This window comes from Podarcis vaucheri (assembly GCF_965113315.1).
Source record: "Podarcis vaucheri genome assembly, chromosome: 7".
NCBI lineage: Eukaryota > Metazoa > Chordata > Lepidosauria > Squamata > Lacertidae > Podarcis > Podarcis vaucheri.
In genome coordinates, this window is record NC_138765.1 from 29,326,548 (window position 1) to 29,346,074 (window position 19,527).

General features: G+C 43.2%; 1 protein-coding gene across 1 annotated transcript; it reads right to left on the reverse strand.

The window, feature by feature from the left end:
- Positions 1-1,733: 1,733 nt before the first annotated feature.
- On the reverse strand, positions 1,734-18,349 carry DHDDS (dehydrodolichyl diphosphate synthase subunit). Its single transcript, XM_082231919.1, has 8 exons — positions 18,193-18,349; positions 16,605-16,721; positions 15,890-16,032; positions 10,683-10,799; positions 9,953-10,054; positions 6,615-6,729; positions 4,191-4,298; positions 1,734-3,160 (listed from the first exon to the last, which is right to left on the reverse strand). The coding sequence occupies exons 1-8, from the start codon at positions 18,253-18,255 to the stop codon at positions 2,924-2,926; spliced, it is 1,002 nt and encodes a 333-aa protein (XP_082088045.1). The 5' UTR covers positions 18,256-18,349; the 3' UTR covers positions 1,734-2,923.
- Positions 18,350-19,527: the final 1,178 nt, after the last annotated feature.

Here is a 19,527-nt window from a genome sequence, read left to right on the forward strand (position 1 = left end):
GCAATATTGGTAACTACACTAAGCACTTTTAAGATTTAACATTTCATATGCCAGTTGCCAAATCTAACAATCTTCAACTTTTTAAAATTCCATCAGGATTCTAGTTATATTTCACTATGAACACAGTTACTACAGTAGAGCTAAACAACTTCGCACTCTTAAAAATAACTCAAGTTGGCCTCTTATTCTCATTCTCCAGGAATAGAAATACCCCTTAACAGTAGGTGCAATGAACCACATAACTGCAACACAGCCGCCATTCATTCCAATTGTTCTCAGTGTGATCTACAAGCCATTTAAACAGGCAAGCATGTACTATAAGCCTGTTTAGTCAGATTAAAGTCATTGACATTAAGCACACAGAAGCAAGTTCCACTGAAAACCTACTGGACACCCTGAAAATCTGCTAGAGGGTGGTTGAATGCCTTTTTCATTCATAATTTGAGCCACCCAAGGCAGCTTTAAAAAGACAAAGAATTAAAACCACAAAGCACAAATGTATGCGGGGGGTGAGGCTGGGGTGCAGAACAAGCAAGCAGCAGACAGTTTGTACAAAACCAGAATCCAGCAAAATGACCCACCATCCAGTCCAAAAACCTGCCTGCCAGAACTGAGTACGCTCCAGCAAGGAGTTCCCAAACACCCAAACATTTTGGTCACTGGAAAGGATCATATGAGAGCAGACTGTATTTTAGGTATACTGGTCCCACACAGTTGAGAACTATGAAGACAAGTGTCCAGCACTTTCAATTGCTCCTGAAATTAGACCAGGAGCCAGTGCAAATGATGTAAATCAGCACTATGCAATAGTCTGGCTGCTGCATCTTGTACTATCAGGTCTCAGAAGATTCAGATACACAACATCCCACCACCAGCACATTAACAGTAATCTAGTTTTGATGTGTGACCATGACATATGCAACCGGCAGCTAGCATGCTTACCAGCATAGGATGCCACAGTGGCTACACTGATGCAAACTGTTCTGTATACACCCAGTGAGCCAGGTCATTATCTCCCCCACCCCACTGGCCAACCTTTTGGCAGGTAAGTGGGAATCAGCCATCCATCTGTCATCATGATGGAAGTGATATGTTGGTAGGCAGTCCCACTCCCTTATCAAAAATTGACCCATGAGATGAGGTGGGGTGGTGAAGCACCAAGTAGGATTGAACTCTCTCCTCACCTACTCAGGGTTCAGTCAGGCTCCCTGCAGGAGTCTGCTATGGAAGCATCTTCCCCATAGGGAATGCACTGGTGAAGTAACACCCAGCAGGATTTTAAAAAGCCCATCAGCCCATCAGCTGATGGACACGTGGTTGTGATTTTGGGGGGAAATGGCACCACAAACCAAATTGGATTCCCTGAAGCACCAAAACTGACCCATGCACTGGAGGCTGCCCACCCCGGAGGGGGTTTGGACTGGTGTGCCAACAGCTACTTCTAAACCATGTAGACAAAGAAACACCTTCATTAAGGATGTTGGACCTCTTGTTTCCCACAGAAGCAACCATTCACGTTTTTCAACTTATTGATTGTAAGTTTTTAATGCAGAAGAAACATTTACTAATAAATATTCTTTCCCACCTCTGAAAAGATAACACATGGCTGGGAGGTTATGTGCATGCCCTGTTCAAGAAACAGGAGAGACATTCCCTTTAGAATTTGAGGTTTTTCTTGAAACAGCTGTTTCAGACATCATAAAAGCTATAAAGATTCAGCTTCTAACAGTAGGTAAAGCCACTGTATGAGAACAAAGTTCCCATAATTTATTGGTCACCATGTATTTCTGTATATATCCTTAACTACTTGCATCGAAAAAGGACACAATTCTTAAATGGTTTGATGATTTACAGTATCGGTTCTCTGACAATTGGCTCATCCTCACCATTTTTTTAAAAAGATAATTAAACTGCACATTTCTTCTTTGGATTCACATAGCGTTAGAATAGAAACTTTTAATAATATTCAGCTTATTTTTAAAATTTGTTGTCTCCCCCCAAAAATTGCTTTATTCATGGCTTGATGCCTTAATCAGCCTCCTCACAGCTGTATCCAACATGCTGAATCTGCAAGTTTTTTATTTTTAAAAAATGACATTTTCTGGTGCCATCTGAAAGTAAAACACTTAAAAAAACCACACAGAGAGAGACAGCAGAGTATGCTGTATTAGATACACCTCCAGCAAACTGGAGTGCCCAAAGCTCTGTAGCACATACACAGACAAGCAGAAAGAACATTCTCCCAATCTAGTTTTTATTAATTTATGTACCACTTAATGCCAAAATAGTTCTGGGGCAGGCAATGCATGTTTTCTTGTAGAGCCTCACAAGTACGCAGGTTCACCAAATTAGGGCAATTCTATTGTTTCTGGCCACACACAGAAAATTGAGACGAGAATTTTTATTTTTATTTAATGGGACAGCCAGTCTTCTAATTAGGCATCAAAAAGTCCATCTAGAACTAGACACTCATTTGTCTGTGTGCATGCAAACAGGGTCCTTGTCCACTTTCCCCAACTGCACCTCTCCCTGCACGGCAAGCAACTTTTCAGAATTCGAAGAAGTTTAAGGAAACTTGTTTAGCTGAGGCACCGAAACACTGCAGTTTGGGAAGAGGGAGTGAAACAAGGACAGACCTTCCCAAGAACATCTACTCAAGCTTGTCCTCTTTGTTTGGTTACCTTTATAAACCCACATAAGCATAAACTTATTTCAGACACTGTTATCCCCAACCAAAGCTTGAATAACAACCAGAAACATAGGTGGTAAAGTCTTGTATATGTCTACTGAGAACACAAAGGGAAACAAAACTTTACATTCCCATTAACAAGTGAAGACCACTGGCAGCAGCTGAACTGTTTGTAACTTGATTCATGTCCTTCCTCTCCTGCACCCGACTCCTGGCCCTACAAGTTCCTTTTTGTCATGCTGATGCCATACTCAGTTTTTCTAGGAAGTCCATGTGCTTATTCTCCAGGGCTTGCAAAAAACTCTGGATTCTCTCTTCCCGTTTAGCTCTGCATTCCTGGAGGAGAGTCCGCCGTCTCTGTGCATCTGTACAGGATGCAGAACCTTCCTCTTTCAGCTTCTCCAGCACACAGATCTTGTCATTTTCCATCTGCTGCCACTTCCTTTCTTCCATGTACAAATCCCTGGCTTTCTGAAAAGAAATGGCATATGAGTTGGTGAAAATGAAGCAAGCCTAATAGTCAATAGGGGGAGAGTCAATGTGGTGCCGTCCAGATGTTTGTGGGACTACAACTCCCATCAGCCCCAGCCAGCATGGCCACTTGGTCAAGGTTGATGAGAGTGGCGTGCCTTAACATCTTCAAAGTACCTCACTGGGTTCCCTGGAATAGAGAAGCAAAAATTGTTGGAGAAATTTGCTTCTGTTTGGTTCCCAATCCCTGATGCTTCTCAAAGTTAGAGTTTGCTCCCTCTTCCTAAAATTATTTTTCTTCCATACACACTCTCACCAAGCAATTGCATTCCATTCTATGGAAACGCATTTGTTTTGCTACATGCAAAAATTCGTGTATTTGGTCACTATCAAATATTTCTGCACTTCTGATTTTTGACTAGTATTTAACTGAAACAGAAGAAGACATCTGACCCACTTTAAAATCTACCCACAATGGAAAAGCGATCAGAACCATTTCAATAGGTCTGTTCTGCATATGATGAACACTGAACATCACCCAATGTCTAAATCTGTTTCTAGATCACCTAATACCATTTTCACTAGGGGCACATTTGGGCTTAGTTACCTTTTATGATGATGTCATATATTTAACCATTTTGGTATTAGGAAACCTATTTTTACCAGCTTTGAACTAATTCTACGGTCTACCCATAAAACAAACTAGGAGGACCTCACTAAATCCTACTCAAAATTTGATCTCCAGAAATTGGGATCTATTATTATATTATTCTTATTTATTAAATCTTATGTTCAGCCCGTGAATATATAAATGACATAAGATGGAAAGAATTTTTGCTCAAGTGTTACAGTTGAGATGGGGAATACTTGCTTTTAAAGCAATAAGTGTTTTTTTTTTTTTCCTTTTAAAAAAACTGGCACAATTCCCAGTCTTTTAAGTCTTGAGAAAGTCAGTTAATATTCATAATATGTTGGTGGGGAGTTCTGGGTTTGCCAGATTTGCCTCAGATTTGTGCCCTCCGGGTGTTACCTGAAGAGCATTGTAGTTCATCTGGAATTGAAGAACAGCCTCCCACAAGTTCCAGAAGGAGTAATCTGGCCACAAGACAGACTGGAAAACCAAGCATGTATGAGATGTCTGCAGAAAGAAAGACAAGGAGTTTAACAGGCAGTCCTCACTGTACTATTGTGATGACAAATGGCTTGTGTCCCTCCAAGCCACCCCCACCCCAGTTCAATAGGCCCATTTTAAAACAATGACTTTAACACTTACTTATAACAATGGTTTTGAATAGTCTCAACTTTATCTAGAAATATCTAAAATAATTAAATCACCCGTACAGGCTTCCCCACAATTGTCTTTACGGAACAGGATGACTGTTAACGTGAAGGCTTGTTGCTCTAAACAACCTTTGGCATGGATGCTAACTGCAGCCAGGATGGTTTAAGAACATATGGACTTCAGCTATTGCAGGGAGGGGTGGTGGTGGGGATAACACTGTTTATCCAGAGGGATGGATGATCGAGATTGCTGGTGGGATTTTATTTCTGGTGGGATTTTATTTCGCATGCTTTGGACTTAGATGCCCAACATTCACCATCCATGCCAGCTCAGGAAATATGGATGCCTCAATTTAGACTGGTGTGTTGCCATTTCTTCCTCTTATCCTTTTTTTGTTTGCTTGCTTGTTTTCTGTATAGTATGATGTGATACCCTGCTACTGAACTTTTGTTTGCTAGTAACACTTTTTATGTTACAATAAAAATAACAAAACAACATTATGGGGGAAATGTTTTGGAAGGCAGGCTTGAGAACTACAGTTCTTGTTGTGCACATTTTCTCACTTTGGCCACACCTCCTGGACAACCATGGGGTCCATGTGGCCCTCTGCCTGGAAAAGGTTAGCCAACTCTAATGCAGGCCAAAGAGCACAGATTCTTGCAGGCCTGCTTCTTGCAGTCCTTTTTGTAGCCTCCTTCTCAGGGGAGTCCCCTGTCTCCTCCTTGTAGCAAAGCACACCCCCTCCTTTTCTGCTGGGAAAAGGATCGTGTTGCAGGAAACCAGCAGGTAGAATGACCCTGTCATTTGCAAAGCAGGGTGAGGGCTGCACTTGCTTCACATTCAACCTACACAATTCACTAGCCTCCTGAACATTAAAATGATAGGTACTTGTTTAATCTCAGCTGATAACCGATTCCAGAAGGCTGTAGTTGCAAGACTCAAAGCCCAGGTTCTAGGTACAGGCTAAGTGCACCTTTGGGACATGTGGTACTCCCAGAATTCTCCAGCTGAGGGGTGCAGTTGCCAGCTAGGAATATATGGGGTGAAGAGGTCCCTTAGCAAACGGGTCATGGAAATCAAAGGGGGAATCCCATTTATAGTTCATGCTTTAGCATAAAACGGAAAGCTGTAATTCAGGGGCAGCTAACCTGCGGCCTTCCAGACACTGCTGGGGTATAGTGCCATTGTCCTTGACCACTCAAGGTGGGGCTGTTGGGAGCTGGACTTCAGTGGCATCTGGAGGGCCATAGGCTGGCCACTCCTGCTGTAATGTTAGCAGTATCAGAAGAAGAGCTCTGTTGGATCAGACCAAAAACCCATCTAGTTTAGCATCTTGTTCTCAGAGTGGCCAACTAGGAAGTCCACAAACCTCCCAGCAACAGATATTCAGAGGCATATCCATGGCTTAGGACTGGCACCTGCATGCAGCTGCAGCTAGTGCAGAATGCAGCAGCTAAGTTGGTTGTTGAAGTATTCTATTGAAACCATAAAACACCTCTGCTGAGGGAGCTGCACTAGCTAGTGTTACAGTTCAAGGTTTTGCTTTTAGCATTCTAAGTCCTAAAAAACTTGATCTGGAAGGGAGACCCTTGCCCAATATAGCCCTACCAAGCTACTGCTCTTCTCAGATGCAATAGTGTTGAGAGTACCATATGCCTTAACTTGCACTAGAAACCAGACTTTTGGTTCTGCAGTTCCATTTCTCTGGAATCAGTTCCCAGCCGGAATCAGTCACCAGCATCAAGCTGCCTAGGCGCCCACTAAGTACATTTTTGTTTCAGAAGACTTTCTTTGAGGCATGACCCAGACATTTATGCAACATCAGTTTTATATCTGAACAAGATTTTTGGAGCCCGTAGGAGTGGCTTTATTGTTTTTAAAGCTTGACATTGACTCTCAACATTTAGCCCTGATCTGACAGCTCCTTTGTTCACACTGGAATTCCAGTACGTGATGCAGGACTGTATATCTTCGAATGTATTTTTTTCCTAATGGTTTAATGAAGAGAGATTCAGATTCCACCCCCAAAGCTGAAACACAAAATCTTTCCTGAAACCGTACAACAAAATCCCCAGAGCCAAAGTGCTAAATTATTTCTAAACAAGACCAAGCAGAGCAGGAGAGGTGGATCTCACTCTTCCAACCTCATGGGTAATTTCAGTTCACTGTTACCTGCCAGAGCATGAAATCGCTAAGTCTGACTTCTCCGGAAGTTCTTATTAAGATGTCTGGATGAGGAGATTTACAGGTATACAGGCACTTGTCGATCAGCGACTCTGATACATCACTAAGAGACACAAAACTTAAATTAGGGAGGCAATGTTTATCTACAAAGTGGAATGCACATTAGGTGGACCATGAAGACCTTCTGGATCAGGCAAAGAAGAAGAGGCGGCCCACTTATTCCAGCATCCTCCTCCACACGCTGCAGCCATGCAGATGCCTATGGCAAAACTCCATAAGCGGTACACGTGGGTATCAACCCTCACCTGCTGTCGCTCCTCCAACTGGTATCCAGAGGTTCACTGTCTCTGAATTCAGGGGTAGCCTACACTCATCATCATGGCTAGGAGGCAGTGGTGGGGCTCCTAGCCATGAAGATTAGAAAGACGGCACCATGTGCTTATTTCTGCACCTCTGGATCTTAACTTTAAATGATTCCATCCAAGTGCCAATCTCCTTAAAGAAGAAAAGGAGGGCACAGAGAGCAGCATGGCCTACCCACTTAGGAAACTGCCTTCCCCAAGAAGCAAATTCCAAGCATTTTTCTGAGGACTTTGTTTGAACTTGCTTTGGGTGGTAAGGAGTAAACTGGCACAAGATACATTTGATAAACATGTTTCATATACGATCAGACTCATTTTATTATTGTTTCTAAAGTGTGGAGCAGATTCTAAAGGGCACAAGGGAGATGTGCCCTTTATTTGGAGTTTCTAAACTCCAAATAAAAAAACAAACAACTCTTGAATCTATACTAGCACTATGCCTAATTGCCCATTCTTTGTTTATGGCACTTATTTTTCTTTCTCATTTCAATACTACTTTTCCGCCAGAGAAGAATGCACCAAGTAGGTGAAGAAGAAATGCAACACAGTTACAACCACAAACACAAAAAGGCAATACAAAGTGTACCAGCATTTAAGACCATGACACCTGTAAGATCATAAACCTAAAATAAATCCACTTGTGTTTTGTCCTCACGCCCTCCAGAGACTTGAAAGAACAGGGAAGTTCTAAAGAACCAGCTCAGTGCATGGAAAAGCCTTGTGAATAAGAGTAACTAGCATGCAGAATGTGTCACTAGCCTCCTGGGGGCTGGCAGAGAGAGATGGAGAATTCTGCTCATCCTCTTTCATCCTGATTTGGTTTCTTGGGTTTGTGTGCCAGGTGTGGAGGTGCTCCTCCTCCTTCCCCAGTCCACATTTGCCTAAATGGAACTCCATGTGCTTGCCTGCATGCAAATCCATATCACCTATGGCTACCAGACTCGTGCTTAAATACAAGGCTAGCACAGGAGGATGGCATGTGGTGAGCCTCTTGAGGAGCAAAATCCACAAGAACGGCACCACTGCTAAGGTGGTCCTGCTCCACTGATGTAAAAATTCCTATGGGTCTCAATGACCAGAATACTTTTGTATGTGGAGAAGACCCCACTGCATCCCAATGGTCCTCCAACCCCCCAAATAGTAGTTTTGCGACTGTGCCCAGGTGGTGGGTGTAGAATGCAAGACATTGATCAGTCAGCAGCTTTCAATACAGTCCACCATGCTATCCCCTCCTGAAGGGGCTCTGTGAGATGGACGTCAAGAGGTGCAGTATTGTGGTAGTTCCAGTCTCATCTGCAGGACCACTTCCAGAATGTAGCACTGAGGGACTTTCACTTGGCCCTGAAGCAACTGTGCTGCCGAATTCCATTCTGTCCCCCATGAGCTATAGGAAACCGCTAGGAGGGGGTCTTATGAGGATTTGAGGCTTGAATAGCTGAAAATCAGTTTTCATTTAGAGAAAGGATGGGGAACCTCAGCCCTGAGGCCAAACGCAGCCCCCTCCAGGCCTCTTAGTGGCTCTCAAGACTTGTATGGCTCAGGAAGGGGCGCAGCCTGGGACATGTCCCCAGCACTGCTTAGCAACCTTCTGTTGAGTACCCAGCGGGTCTGTTTCATGTTGTTTGTTGTAGCATTTTCTTGCTATGTGTTTTTCTTTTGTTTTTCAAATAGTTTTGCTTGCTTTCAAAAAAGCTATATGGGCAGGTATTTGGGACGGAAAGGTGGCACACTGATTTTTAAGTACACGTGACTTCTCTCAAGAGGTTTGGTCGCACTGGCGCAGTTCTCAGGCCCCGGCAACTATGATTTAGAATGGCACGCGAGAGATGGGGGTGTGTGCCGAAATTTGGCATCACCCGGGGCACCGCTGAAATTTGAGACCAAGATCCACCACTGCTTCTCTAAGAACATTTAAGGTGTTTCAGAATGGCATTGGACTTCTGTGGGAAGGCCCAGACAGTTGCAGTGGAGAATGTAGACGAGGAGGTGGTGTAGGACACTGGGAGTAAGTCAGCGTGATGCTGGTGGACTACAATCCCATTATCTCTGACCGCTGGCCATGCTGGAGGGCATCATGTAGGCTAGCCTTGCGAAAGTATGATTATGGCTGTGTACAAACAGACTGGAAAACTAACCGGCATGAGCTTTGCTTTCCCCAGCCTTTCCCTAAGCAGCACAGGTAGAGCCTGCGACTCAAGTCCTGACTGCCAGCTTGCCCTTCCGCTGAGGCTTCGGATTTCATGACTGCTTTGTTTGCATTTCCAAGAGCCTTGCATATTTATGCCCTCCAATGTTTGCTTAGTGCTTTAAGGTTGCTGGTGATTTTTGGTGTTGTTTTTTTTTAAAGGTTTTCATGCTTTGAAAACTGCTCTTCATGATTGACACAATGGCCAGCCAATCAGTGTACAGTGGTGCCCCGCAAGACGAATGCCTCGCAAGACGGAAAACTCGCTAGACGAAAGAGTTTTCCGTTTTGGAGGTGCTTCGCAAAACAAATCTCCTATAGGCTTGCTTCGCAAGACGAAAATGTCTTGTGAGTTGCTGCGGGGTTTTTTTTCCTTCCCCCCCTTTTTCTAAGCCACTAAGCCGCTTATCAGCTGATCCGATAAGACGCTAAAAGCCGCTAATAGCGCTAATCTGCTAATCTGTCAATGGGCTTGCTTCGCAAGACGAAAAAACCGCTAGACGAAGAGAATCACAGAACGGATTATTTTCGTCTTGCGAGGCACCACTGTACAGGAATGTGCTCCAAGGAGTGGCTGCAGCAGCAGCAGTAATATGGGGGTGGGGGATGGGAAAATCTGGCTTCATGTGGGCACAAGGGCCCGATAGTCAGCACTATGACGATCCAGCTCCTTCTGCCAGGCCTAAGGAACAGAGCTCAACCTGGGACTGAAGATGGTATGCCACAGAGTGGATGCTTCCACAGCAGCCCCATTGCGGAAATCAAACATGCAAGGTTACCTGGGTTGAAGCAGTCCTTCTTCGACCCCCCAAGCCAGCTCTTTCACCGCATTGCTAATCTCTTGTCTTGATGTGTATGCAATACCAATGTTCAAAAAACACCTTTTAAAAATAAAGAGAGAAGAAAAATGACGCACGGTGTTAAGGAAGTTCTCCTCCCTCTCTTATCATAGATGAACTTGAGTTCATCCAATTAAACTGATAGTCTATTCTGAATCTCCTCCTAAAAGGAAGTTTTTAATGTTTGATGCTTTATTCTATTTTATATATTCTGTAAGCCGCTCAGAGTGGCTGAGGAAACTCAGCTACATGGGTGGGGTATAAATACTAAAATTCTTCTTCTTCTTCTTCTTCTTCTTCTTCTTCTTCTTCTTCTTATTATTATTATTATTATTATTACTATTACTATTACTACTACTACTACTACTACACAATTAAAGGAAGCACAAAGGGTTCATAATCCACACAAAGCCAAGATATGGACGGGCCCCGGGTTTCTGATACAATTGCAGAGAGATTATGTACAGGGAGTGGCCTGACTTAATACCTCCCTGCCCCATTTTGACATTAAATACAGACATGCACAATGAGAGTAATGAATGATCACTTGGTTTTTGTTCAAACATCTGACAAGCATGCCCCTACTGATGTTCTGTTTCGTTTTATGGTCTCGTGACGACTCCAATAAAAACCATGTTTTAAAATGGCAAGACTTTGCAACAGGACTCACGTGTTATAGTGCCTCGTTGCCAGCACAACTTTGGCAATTAGTTCCTGGATATCTTTCGGCAGGAGGGGCAGGTCCCCGAGGATACGAACACACACACCGTGTCTCTCCAAGTTCTCCCTAAAAGGGAGAAGAGGAAGAGGATGGAGGAATTTGACTAACACAACAGACAAGACAAACCCCAGCAATGCCAGCACGTACAGTATACAGTCAATATTAACCGCCACTCAGTTATTCAGAGATTCTGCTTACATCTTGCAACAGGACACATGGAGGAGTGGGGGAGAGAAGAATACAAGTCACAAGGGTTTTCCACGTAAGCAAGAGTTGGATCTGGGGCCACGTGAACAATGACAAGGCAGCAAGACATTTGAAACTGTCCTGCCAAAAGCTCCAAAGATGTTTACTATATCATCCAGCAGCCATGATTTCAGCTTACAGTGGTACCTTGGTTCTCAAACGCCTCGGTACTCAAACAAATTGGAACCCAAACACTGCAAACCTGGAAGTAAGTGTTTCAGTTTGTGAACATTTTTCGGAAGCTGAACATGCTCTGTTTTGAGTGTTATGCTGACGATTTGAGTGCCACACTTCTTTTTTGAGCGTTACGATTCTAATTTGAGTGCCACACTTCCATTTTGAGTGTTACACTGAGGTCTGTCTGTTTTTGCTATTTATTTTGCGTTTTTGTGGCTCTTTTTTGTTTTGTTTTTGTGACTTTGTGGAACCCAGTTCAGCTATTGATTGATTGGTTGATTGATTGATTGATTGATTGATTGACTGATTGATTGTGTGACTGCAGTACATTGTTTATTGCTTTCATTTTATGGATCAATGGTCTCGTTAGATAGTAAAATTCATGTTAAATTGCTGTTTTAGGGGTTGTTTTTAAAAGTCAGGAATGGATTAATCCATTTTGCATTACTTTCTACGGGAAAGTGCGCCTTGGTTTTGGAACGTTTTGGTTTTGGAATGGACATCCAGAATGGATTAAGTTTAAGAACCCAGGTTCCACTGTACTTTAATGAGCTGTGAATGAACAGCAGTGAAGTGTATTGTATGGGTGTTGGTTTTTCAAACCCATTGCATGGGGAAACATTAATTCATTTAGTCTACTGACTTTTACAAGAGGGGACCAGGGTATCTACACAGTTGCACTTTGCTTCAGCCTAGGGTGGAAGGCAAAGGTGCTCAATCCTGCCATTGCCAGGCTTCACTGGCTAAGAGCCCCAATAAAAATTATTGCCTTCAGGGTCCCAACTGAATGCCCACTCTTCTTAGACGTAACCTGAGAAAAAAATCATATAATCAGGTTTACGCTACAGTAGGAAAAAGGCTGTTCATACCCACCCTAGACTAGAATTATATTTACTTTCATCTTGGTCTAAATTGGAGCAGCTCCCCCATGATTCTAGACAATTTAATATACAAATTAAGCACCTTAATTGTTTCACTTCAGAGGAAGGACACACACTGAAGCTCCAAGAGTGCTGTTTGGGTCTCTGTTTACTTCCTTTACTGGCTGTCCCTCTTATCAGTGTTATGGTATCATTTGAAATGAGTTTTGGTTGTGAGCAGATCTTAGCTCTAGGAGAGCACTGCTCCAATTAATAAAGTTTGCTTTATACCAACAGATAATTTGGAAATATAAAAATTCCCTAATAATAATAATAATAATAATAATAATAATAATAATAATTTATTATTTATACCCCGCCCATCTGGCTGGGTTTCCCCAGCCACTTTTCCCAATGTAAATTATATACCAGCTAGCAGGTTACAGCCAGTTGGGTTAATAATTCCAGTCCTAACAACCTTTCTTCCCATAGTTAACCAGTCAGCAATTGGCAAACTCTGAAGTTTCACTTCAAGTACAGGACAGGACAGTACGAAACATACTTTATAATTCATGTAATAGCTATCATATGACACTTTTCTTACATTCCACATACAATTATTCTGTAATCCTTATGCGCAATCTTGTGGAATAGGTTACAGCGATTATCCCTATATAAACAGCAATGGGAATAGGGTACTGAATTCATGACAGCTGACTAATCTGGGGATATCCTTGTTCACAGCTCATTCTCTTAACCATCATGCTACCCTCATCTCAATGATAAATAACTTTGGTTTAATTATTTACTTGTGTTTTATTTTGTATTTTATTAAGTGAACCGCCCTGAGATCTTTTGATGAAGGACAGTATATAAATTTTATTATTAAATGATGATGATGATAATAATAATAACAATAACAGTAACAGGTAGGAAAGCCTGTCCCCCTCCAGATTTATTTAAACCCCAACTTTCTTTTCTCATGGCATACATGAGGTTCTCAGGTGGTTATCCACCCAGGCACTGATCAGAGCCTTGCTCAGAATCTGCAAGATGGTGGTCCTCATGTACAGTGGTGCCCCGCAAGACGAATGCCTCGCAAGACGGAAAACCCGCTAGACGAAAAGGTTTTCTGTTTTGGAGGTGCTTCGCAAAACGAATTTCCTATGGGCTTGCTTCGCAAGACGAAAATGTCTTGCGAGTTCCGGCGGGGTTTTTCCCCTCCCCCCCCTTTTCCCCAAGCCGCTAAGCCGCTTATCTGCTGATCCTAAACCGCTTAACAGCTGATCCGCTAAGCCGCTTAACAGCTGATCCGCTAAGCCGCTTAACAGCTGATCCGCTAAGCCGCTTAACAGCTGATCCGCCAAGCCGCTTAACAGCTGATCCGCTGATCCGCTAATCAGCTGATCCGCTAATGGGCTTGCTTCGCAAGACGAAAAAACCGCAAGACGAAGAGACTCGCAGAACGGATTCCTTTCGTCTTGCGAGGCACCACTGTATTTTCAGACCATACCCAGAGGCCCTGTGGGCACCAATGGTTGGGGCTGAGGGAACTGAGAGTTCAGCACCATCTCTAGAGGACCTTCTGCCAAGTATTTCTTCAGGTCAACTGTGTGTTTGAGAAAGCAGGCATTGTTACGGCCTATGGAAACTCGATTCCTAATGGCCGTTTTCATCCCGATAATAGCACAAGGATGTGGAATAATCCTCCAAACTCTCCATAGTCCAGCACAGAACTGAAAAGAACCCAGTAAGTACCCACTACTCTAGTTTCTTTCTGCTGCTCTGTCAATATACACTAATGGTCTATTTGACCCTGTAAAATTCAAAACACAACCACATTTCTCTTTTTATCCTGGTCCCACTAACAGCTGTAATACAGTCAAGCAGCAGCTATTCACAGGAAGACCTCTAAAAGCTCAGGCTAGTTTTACTTTATTTCGTAGTGCAAAAATATGCAGAAATATGAATAATATACCTATAAATATTATACCTCCAGCTTTCTTAGCTTAATTTGTTGCAGGAAGTTAACAATGGGACAAGGAAAATAGATTTTATGCGATTTAATGGTAGCCAAGAGACTGATACGGATACATGCTCTCCTTTTGATAATATGATAACACTTGCAACTGATGAACAGACTGCTTACAGACGTAGACTCTGCTTGGATAAATGATAATATTTGGAATGAATTTATATAAAATATGGTAGGCTATTAATATTTACATTAGTGTTAGACTAATATCAAATTTATAAAAGAATGTATGGGTTAGGGTATTGTTGTATATATTCATATATCCCCCCCCCTTTACAGAGTTTTGTGCCTTTTTTTGTTTGTATCACTTTATTGCTTTATAATTTAAAACGGTTCAATAAAATATCATTTTTTAAAAAAAAGATTTGCTGGTAAACATCCCCTTGGTTTGTTGCAAGAGAATGGTATGTAAATCATTTTATAATTATGAATTAATAAATGTTAGAAATTATCACAAAAATTGTAATAATTTGATGCAGGTCTCTTTTTTGCTCTCATATTGTCACCACAGGGGTTAATTAGCCTACTAATGTTTATGTGATCAACACTGCTTTGCAACTGGCCCATGCATGTACATTTAAGCTTTTAATTGCCACAGTCTCTGTTTTTCCCATTTCAATTCCCTCCAATGTCACTGTTGACCAGATTTTCTTTACCTCCATCCACCATCACCCCACAATGTGCCTACTATGGCACTTCACAAAGTAGACACTAATCTGCTAAAGCTTATGCCCTTGAAATTATATACTGAAAATAAAATAAATGGATGAAACTTTGGGAAGGTATTGTTCCAAAAATAAGTTAAAGCACAGCAATATTCCATATCCTCAGTTACTAATCTGCCAGTTCACAAAAACCTCAGCCATTTCCCTGTAGAATTATACAAAAATTTTAGTCACTAAGGAGACTGACAACTAGTGTGACATTTGTTTCCGTATGTACCTACCAAGACTCTAAAGATCTTCACCTGAGGTCTTTCTCCAAATTACTAGGTGAAATGTGGCAGGCAGGCAGGCAATGAAGACGGGGCCTTTTCAGTGGTGGCACCTCAATTATTGAATAATTTCCCAAGATGTTTACCTGGCAACCACCTTGATGTCTTTTTTTGGCAGCAGCAAAGACCTCTATTTCCCCAGGCCTGTTAATTTGTTTAAATTGCTAAACTGTCTTTCTCTCTCCACCAAATGATTTTATGCTGCTTATATAGGTTATTATTGCCTTTATTCAGTGGGGTCTTATTTTTATTTTAATGAAAGGAATATTTTGCTTAGGTAATCTGGCTTGGGAACATTTGTGGGAATGGCAAGTTATATATATGTAAAACAAATAACCAAACCCTGCTTCCAACAGTTTGCCTTTGAGACAATACAGAAAAGCTACTTTAGAATCAAGTATATTTACTGCAATTTCTCCCACCAGGGCAAAAATCATGCTCTAATGCAGGATTAATTCATGGGTTCTTTCCAACTGACTTTTACTCAGAATGGACCCACTGAAATGAATGGCTTTGACTCACTTAGGTCCATTAATTTAAATCGGTTTGTTCTGAGTAAAAGTCAGTTGAATACAATTCAATGTTTCCTGCTGGTGACAGAAGTGATAACTCAAGTCAGGCCTAACTTTTAAATGCATGCAGAAATACATCATGTTCCTTAACAGCAAATGAGGGCAACCTGTGGCCCTCCAGATCTTGCTAGACTACAACTCCCATCATCCCTGACCATTAGCCATGCTAGCTGGGGCTGATGGAAGTTGGAGTCCAATGACAACTGGAAGGTCTCAGGTTCCCGGCCCTGGACTTGCAGGTTGCGGCAGAAGGTTAGAAAGAAGGACCTTACTGTTCTTCTAGAAGACGGGTAAATTTTTGCCTTGCCATCTCCATCAAACCTTCCACTTCTTCCTGGGATCGCTTGAAGTTCTCAATACTAAAGGCATAGACTGTGACTTCCCGGATACCCAGACTCAAGCACCACTGCAGTGTCTGTAGAAAAGGAGATATTTATTCAAAGCCAAAGTGACAACAAACTAGTTACTAAAACTAAATTTTTGTTTTTGGGTCACCCTTCATCAAATAGCTCTAGGGTGGGTTACAGAAACACACGCAAACCTCTCTCCCCATTTGATTTATGGATATCTGTAAATAGGTGGTTTTTGCTCCCTTTGTGCTCATCAAATGATCTCCCCAATGACCACTGGGGTGCCACCACTGGAAAGGCCCTCTCCCTGGAGGTTACCCACCTCAATTCATCCAGAGAACACAAAACAACCCCCCTGAAGCTTTTAAGGTTCAGGTAAGTACAGAGGGGAGAAAACTGTATATAAAGTAACTTGGTCCCAAGCCATTTAAGGCTGTAAAGGTTAAAGCCAGCAATTTTAATCTGGACCTCAAAAGGAAGAAATTGAGGCCAGGCAGACAGAAAAAAAGAACAGGGAACAGGGTGATTAGACACACACATTGTGACCTAGCCAAGGCAAATGTGAACCAAGTCTTGAAGCCACCATCTCGGCTTTTGCATCCTAAACAGCCACTTGTCTAGAAAAGGTCCTCCTCACCTGTGCTAGTTTTGCAAATCCCTGTGAATGTCCTTCTATTTTTTTCACTTTGTGTTTTTGAGCATAACGGCGGTTGCCATCCATGATGAAGGCGATGTGCTTAGGCATTGGGCCTGCCTAAATGCAAAGGGGGGGGGGAGAAAGCAGAGAAACGATAAGCTGTCAGAAAAATGATAATCAAACTCAATTTCAGCCTAAGCAAATATCATGAGCCAGGGCAGAGATCAAAGGTCAGCAGAATCAGGCAGCTGCTGACAGCCCACATTCAAACAAGAGCCACCTGGACCCGGTCCTCCTATTCTTGCTTGTTCACCTGTGCGTCATTCTGGCCCAGAAGGGATGAGCAAATAAAGACCTGCTGCCCACTGCTTGTCTGCCCACTGGTTCTGTCTGGCAAGCAAGCAAGCAAGCGGGTGGTAGCAATAATAGGTCACAGCAATAGAAGTGAGTGGGTAGGCTTGCTATGGGAGGGGGGGGCGCAATGAGAATGTATTGCTAATGGCTTCCCAAACCAGGGCAAGGCATGAACTCAGGCTTGCCGTCCCTAAAGGTGAGCACAAAGTGGGGGAGGGGGGGGATGGCCCGAAAATAACAGCTATATGCAGAGTGCAGGAACAAAAGCGACACAGATTAAGTCAGCAGTACACCTCTACCCCCCCCAAATTACAGTTTTTTTAAAAGAATAACTGCTGAGTTTTAGAACAAAACTCAGCACCATAGGACAGCCTTGTTCATATGCTCATAAAGGTTGGCAACCTGCAAATATATATACACACACACACACACACACACACACACACACACACACCAACCAACCTGCTGAGGAATAGTGGAGGAGGAACAGGGAGTTCTGTCCTCGTTGCAGGAGCCCACATTGTTTCTGTGCTGGGTGCAGAGGACAGGCAGAGCCAGCCAACCCTTCTCCACCATCCCACTCACTTATCTGCCTGAAATTCCTTCCTGCCTATGGCCAAAAGAGCTATCCTCGGGGCTGTGGAACCTGCAGCTCTTGGTCAGGCAATACATGGCCCTTAGCCTAATACCAGGTCAGGTGGGAAGCCTGAAGGGAGGAAACATACGGAGTTCTGAAAGTGATCACTACAGAACTTAGAGAATAGTAATTTGTTTGTCCCCTCGGCAGCACACTATTGGGTGGGGGGAAAGAGAGGTGGGTGTCCCTGCCTATATTTAGCTCTGGCCCATGAGAGATCACTGGCAAGAGAAGGAATGCCACTGCAGAAAAAGGGTTCTCCAGGAGAACCTCTAGGACCAGAATTTCCAGAGGTGTTCCCCTATAGCAGAGGTGGGAATCTGTGGCTCATGGGCTTAATGAGACCTGCCAGGCCTCCCCATTTGGCCCATAAGGCTGTTCTGACCAAGCATGCCCACCTAAATGTCATATATGACATCGCGATGTGTGGTGCTTTGCAAGATCTCATGGCCTACAAGATAGGGGATCTGGGTTGCTGGCAGGATTCAGCTCTTCACCCTTCAAGCCCTATAGCATCATACATGCAGCAGTACTTCTAACACTCACATGCAAGCATCCAAGTCAAATAACCTGTGATAGCATCAGCGTAACACTTACCTTTATCACACTGGCACAGAATCTCTCCAAGAGGGACAAATCTCCTTCTTTTATCCAAGACATGGTCCTCCCTTTTCAAGCAAACTTTTTTAAGTTGAAGAGAAAGGAGAGCCTGAAAGTTATGGGAAGAAAAAAAAAGTTTTATTCATCCTTATTATTAATTAAATTTCTATCCTGCCCTTCATCCCAAAGAAGCCCAGGATTTGGGGGGTGGGAGTGGGAAACAAAGCAATGAAACAAAATAGTAGAACAATAACATCAAGAACATCTAAAAACAGTCACATATCCTTCGAGTTAATACTGAAGGTCTACCAGGCTTGCATGTTAAGCACACTGCTTTATGGAAGTGAGTTGTGGACAACTTACAACTGCCAGGAGTGATGCTTCAACACCTTCTACATGAGCTGCATCAGGAAGGTTTTGGGTATCACTTGACAGGACAGAGACTCAAACAAAGATGTGCTCTCCCAAGCCCACATTCCCAGCATGTCAACACTCTGGTCTCAGTGACATCTACACTAGCTTGGTCGCGTCTAAAGAATGGAAGATGGAAGATCCACTAGGGCCTGCTCTATGGGGAGCTGGCTTTAGGCACCAGGTCAGTTAGCAGACCATCTCTGTGTTACAAAGATGGCTGCAAAGGTGACATGGAGGCTGGCAACATTAATCCCGCCATATGGGAATCCCTTGCAGACAATTGCACTATTAGGAGACAATATTAGGTCGTGTATCCATAGCAATGACCAGAGGAAGAATTACTGCTGGGAGCAGCAGCACAACCGGACAATTTCATCTGTCTCTACTCAACAAGACATGTCTCTCCCATATTGGTCTGTACAGCCACAGCAAGTGCTGTAAGTCTCCAATGGTTTGACTTTACCCACAAAGGTGCACTTTTCCATTGTCTCCCAAGACAGGCGGATGCCAGCTGGAACAACTAACTGCTGGGAACAGTTATCTTTCAGCCATCAAATGCCTTTGTGAACAGGTATGTTTTAAAATACAATCTGAAGACACCGGAATTTTGGGACACAGGGTTGTCTTTGGATGAACACAGTGGCATAGCGTGGGTTGTCAGCACCCGGGGCAAGGCAAGTAATTTGCGCCCCCTAACCCGTGGATTTGCGCCCCCTAACCCTAACCCCCAGATGTTGCGCCCGGTGCGGCTGGCCCTCCCCGCACCCCCCATGCTACACCACTGGATGAACATGCATCTTACTGATCCATAACAGAAGGAATGAAGGTTCTCTGGTTCTCCAGCTGTTGCTAGACTACAACTCTCATCATGGCCAACTGCTCACTATACCGGCTGGTGCTAATGGGGAGTCCATCATC

What these genes read in the sequence shown, in the direction of transcription:
- DHDDS (XM_082231919.1), bottom strand. Translation starts at nt 18,255, where the DNA reads ATGTCTTGGATAAAAGAAGGAGATTTGTCCCTCTTGGAGAGATTCTGT. An exon ending in TCTGTGCCAGTGTGATAAAG is followed by an intron (nt 16,722 to 18,192) that starts GTAAGTGTTACG and finishes CTTTGCATTTAG; the next exon opens with GCAGGCCCAATGCCTAAGCA. An exon ending in TGAACTACAATGCTCTTCAG is followed by an intron (nt 3,161 to 4,190) that starts GTAACACCCGGA and finishes ATTTCTTTTCAG; the next exon opens with AAAGCCAGGGATTTGTACAT.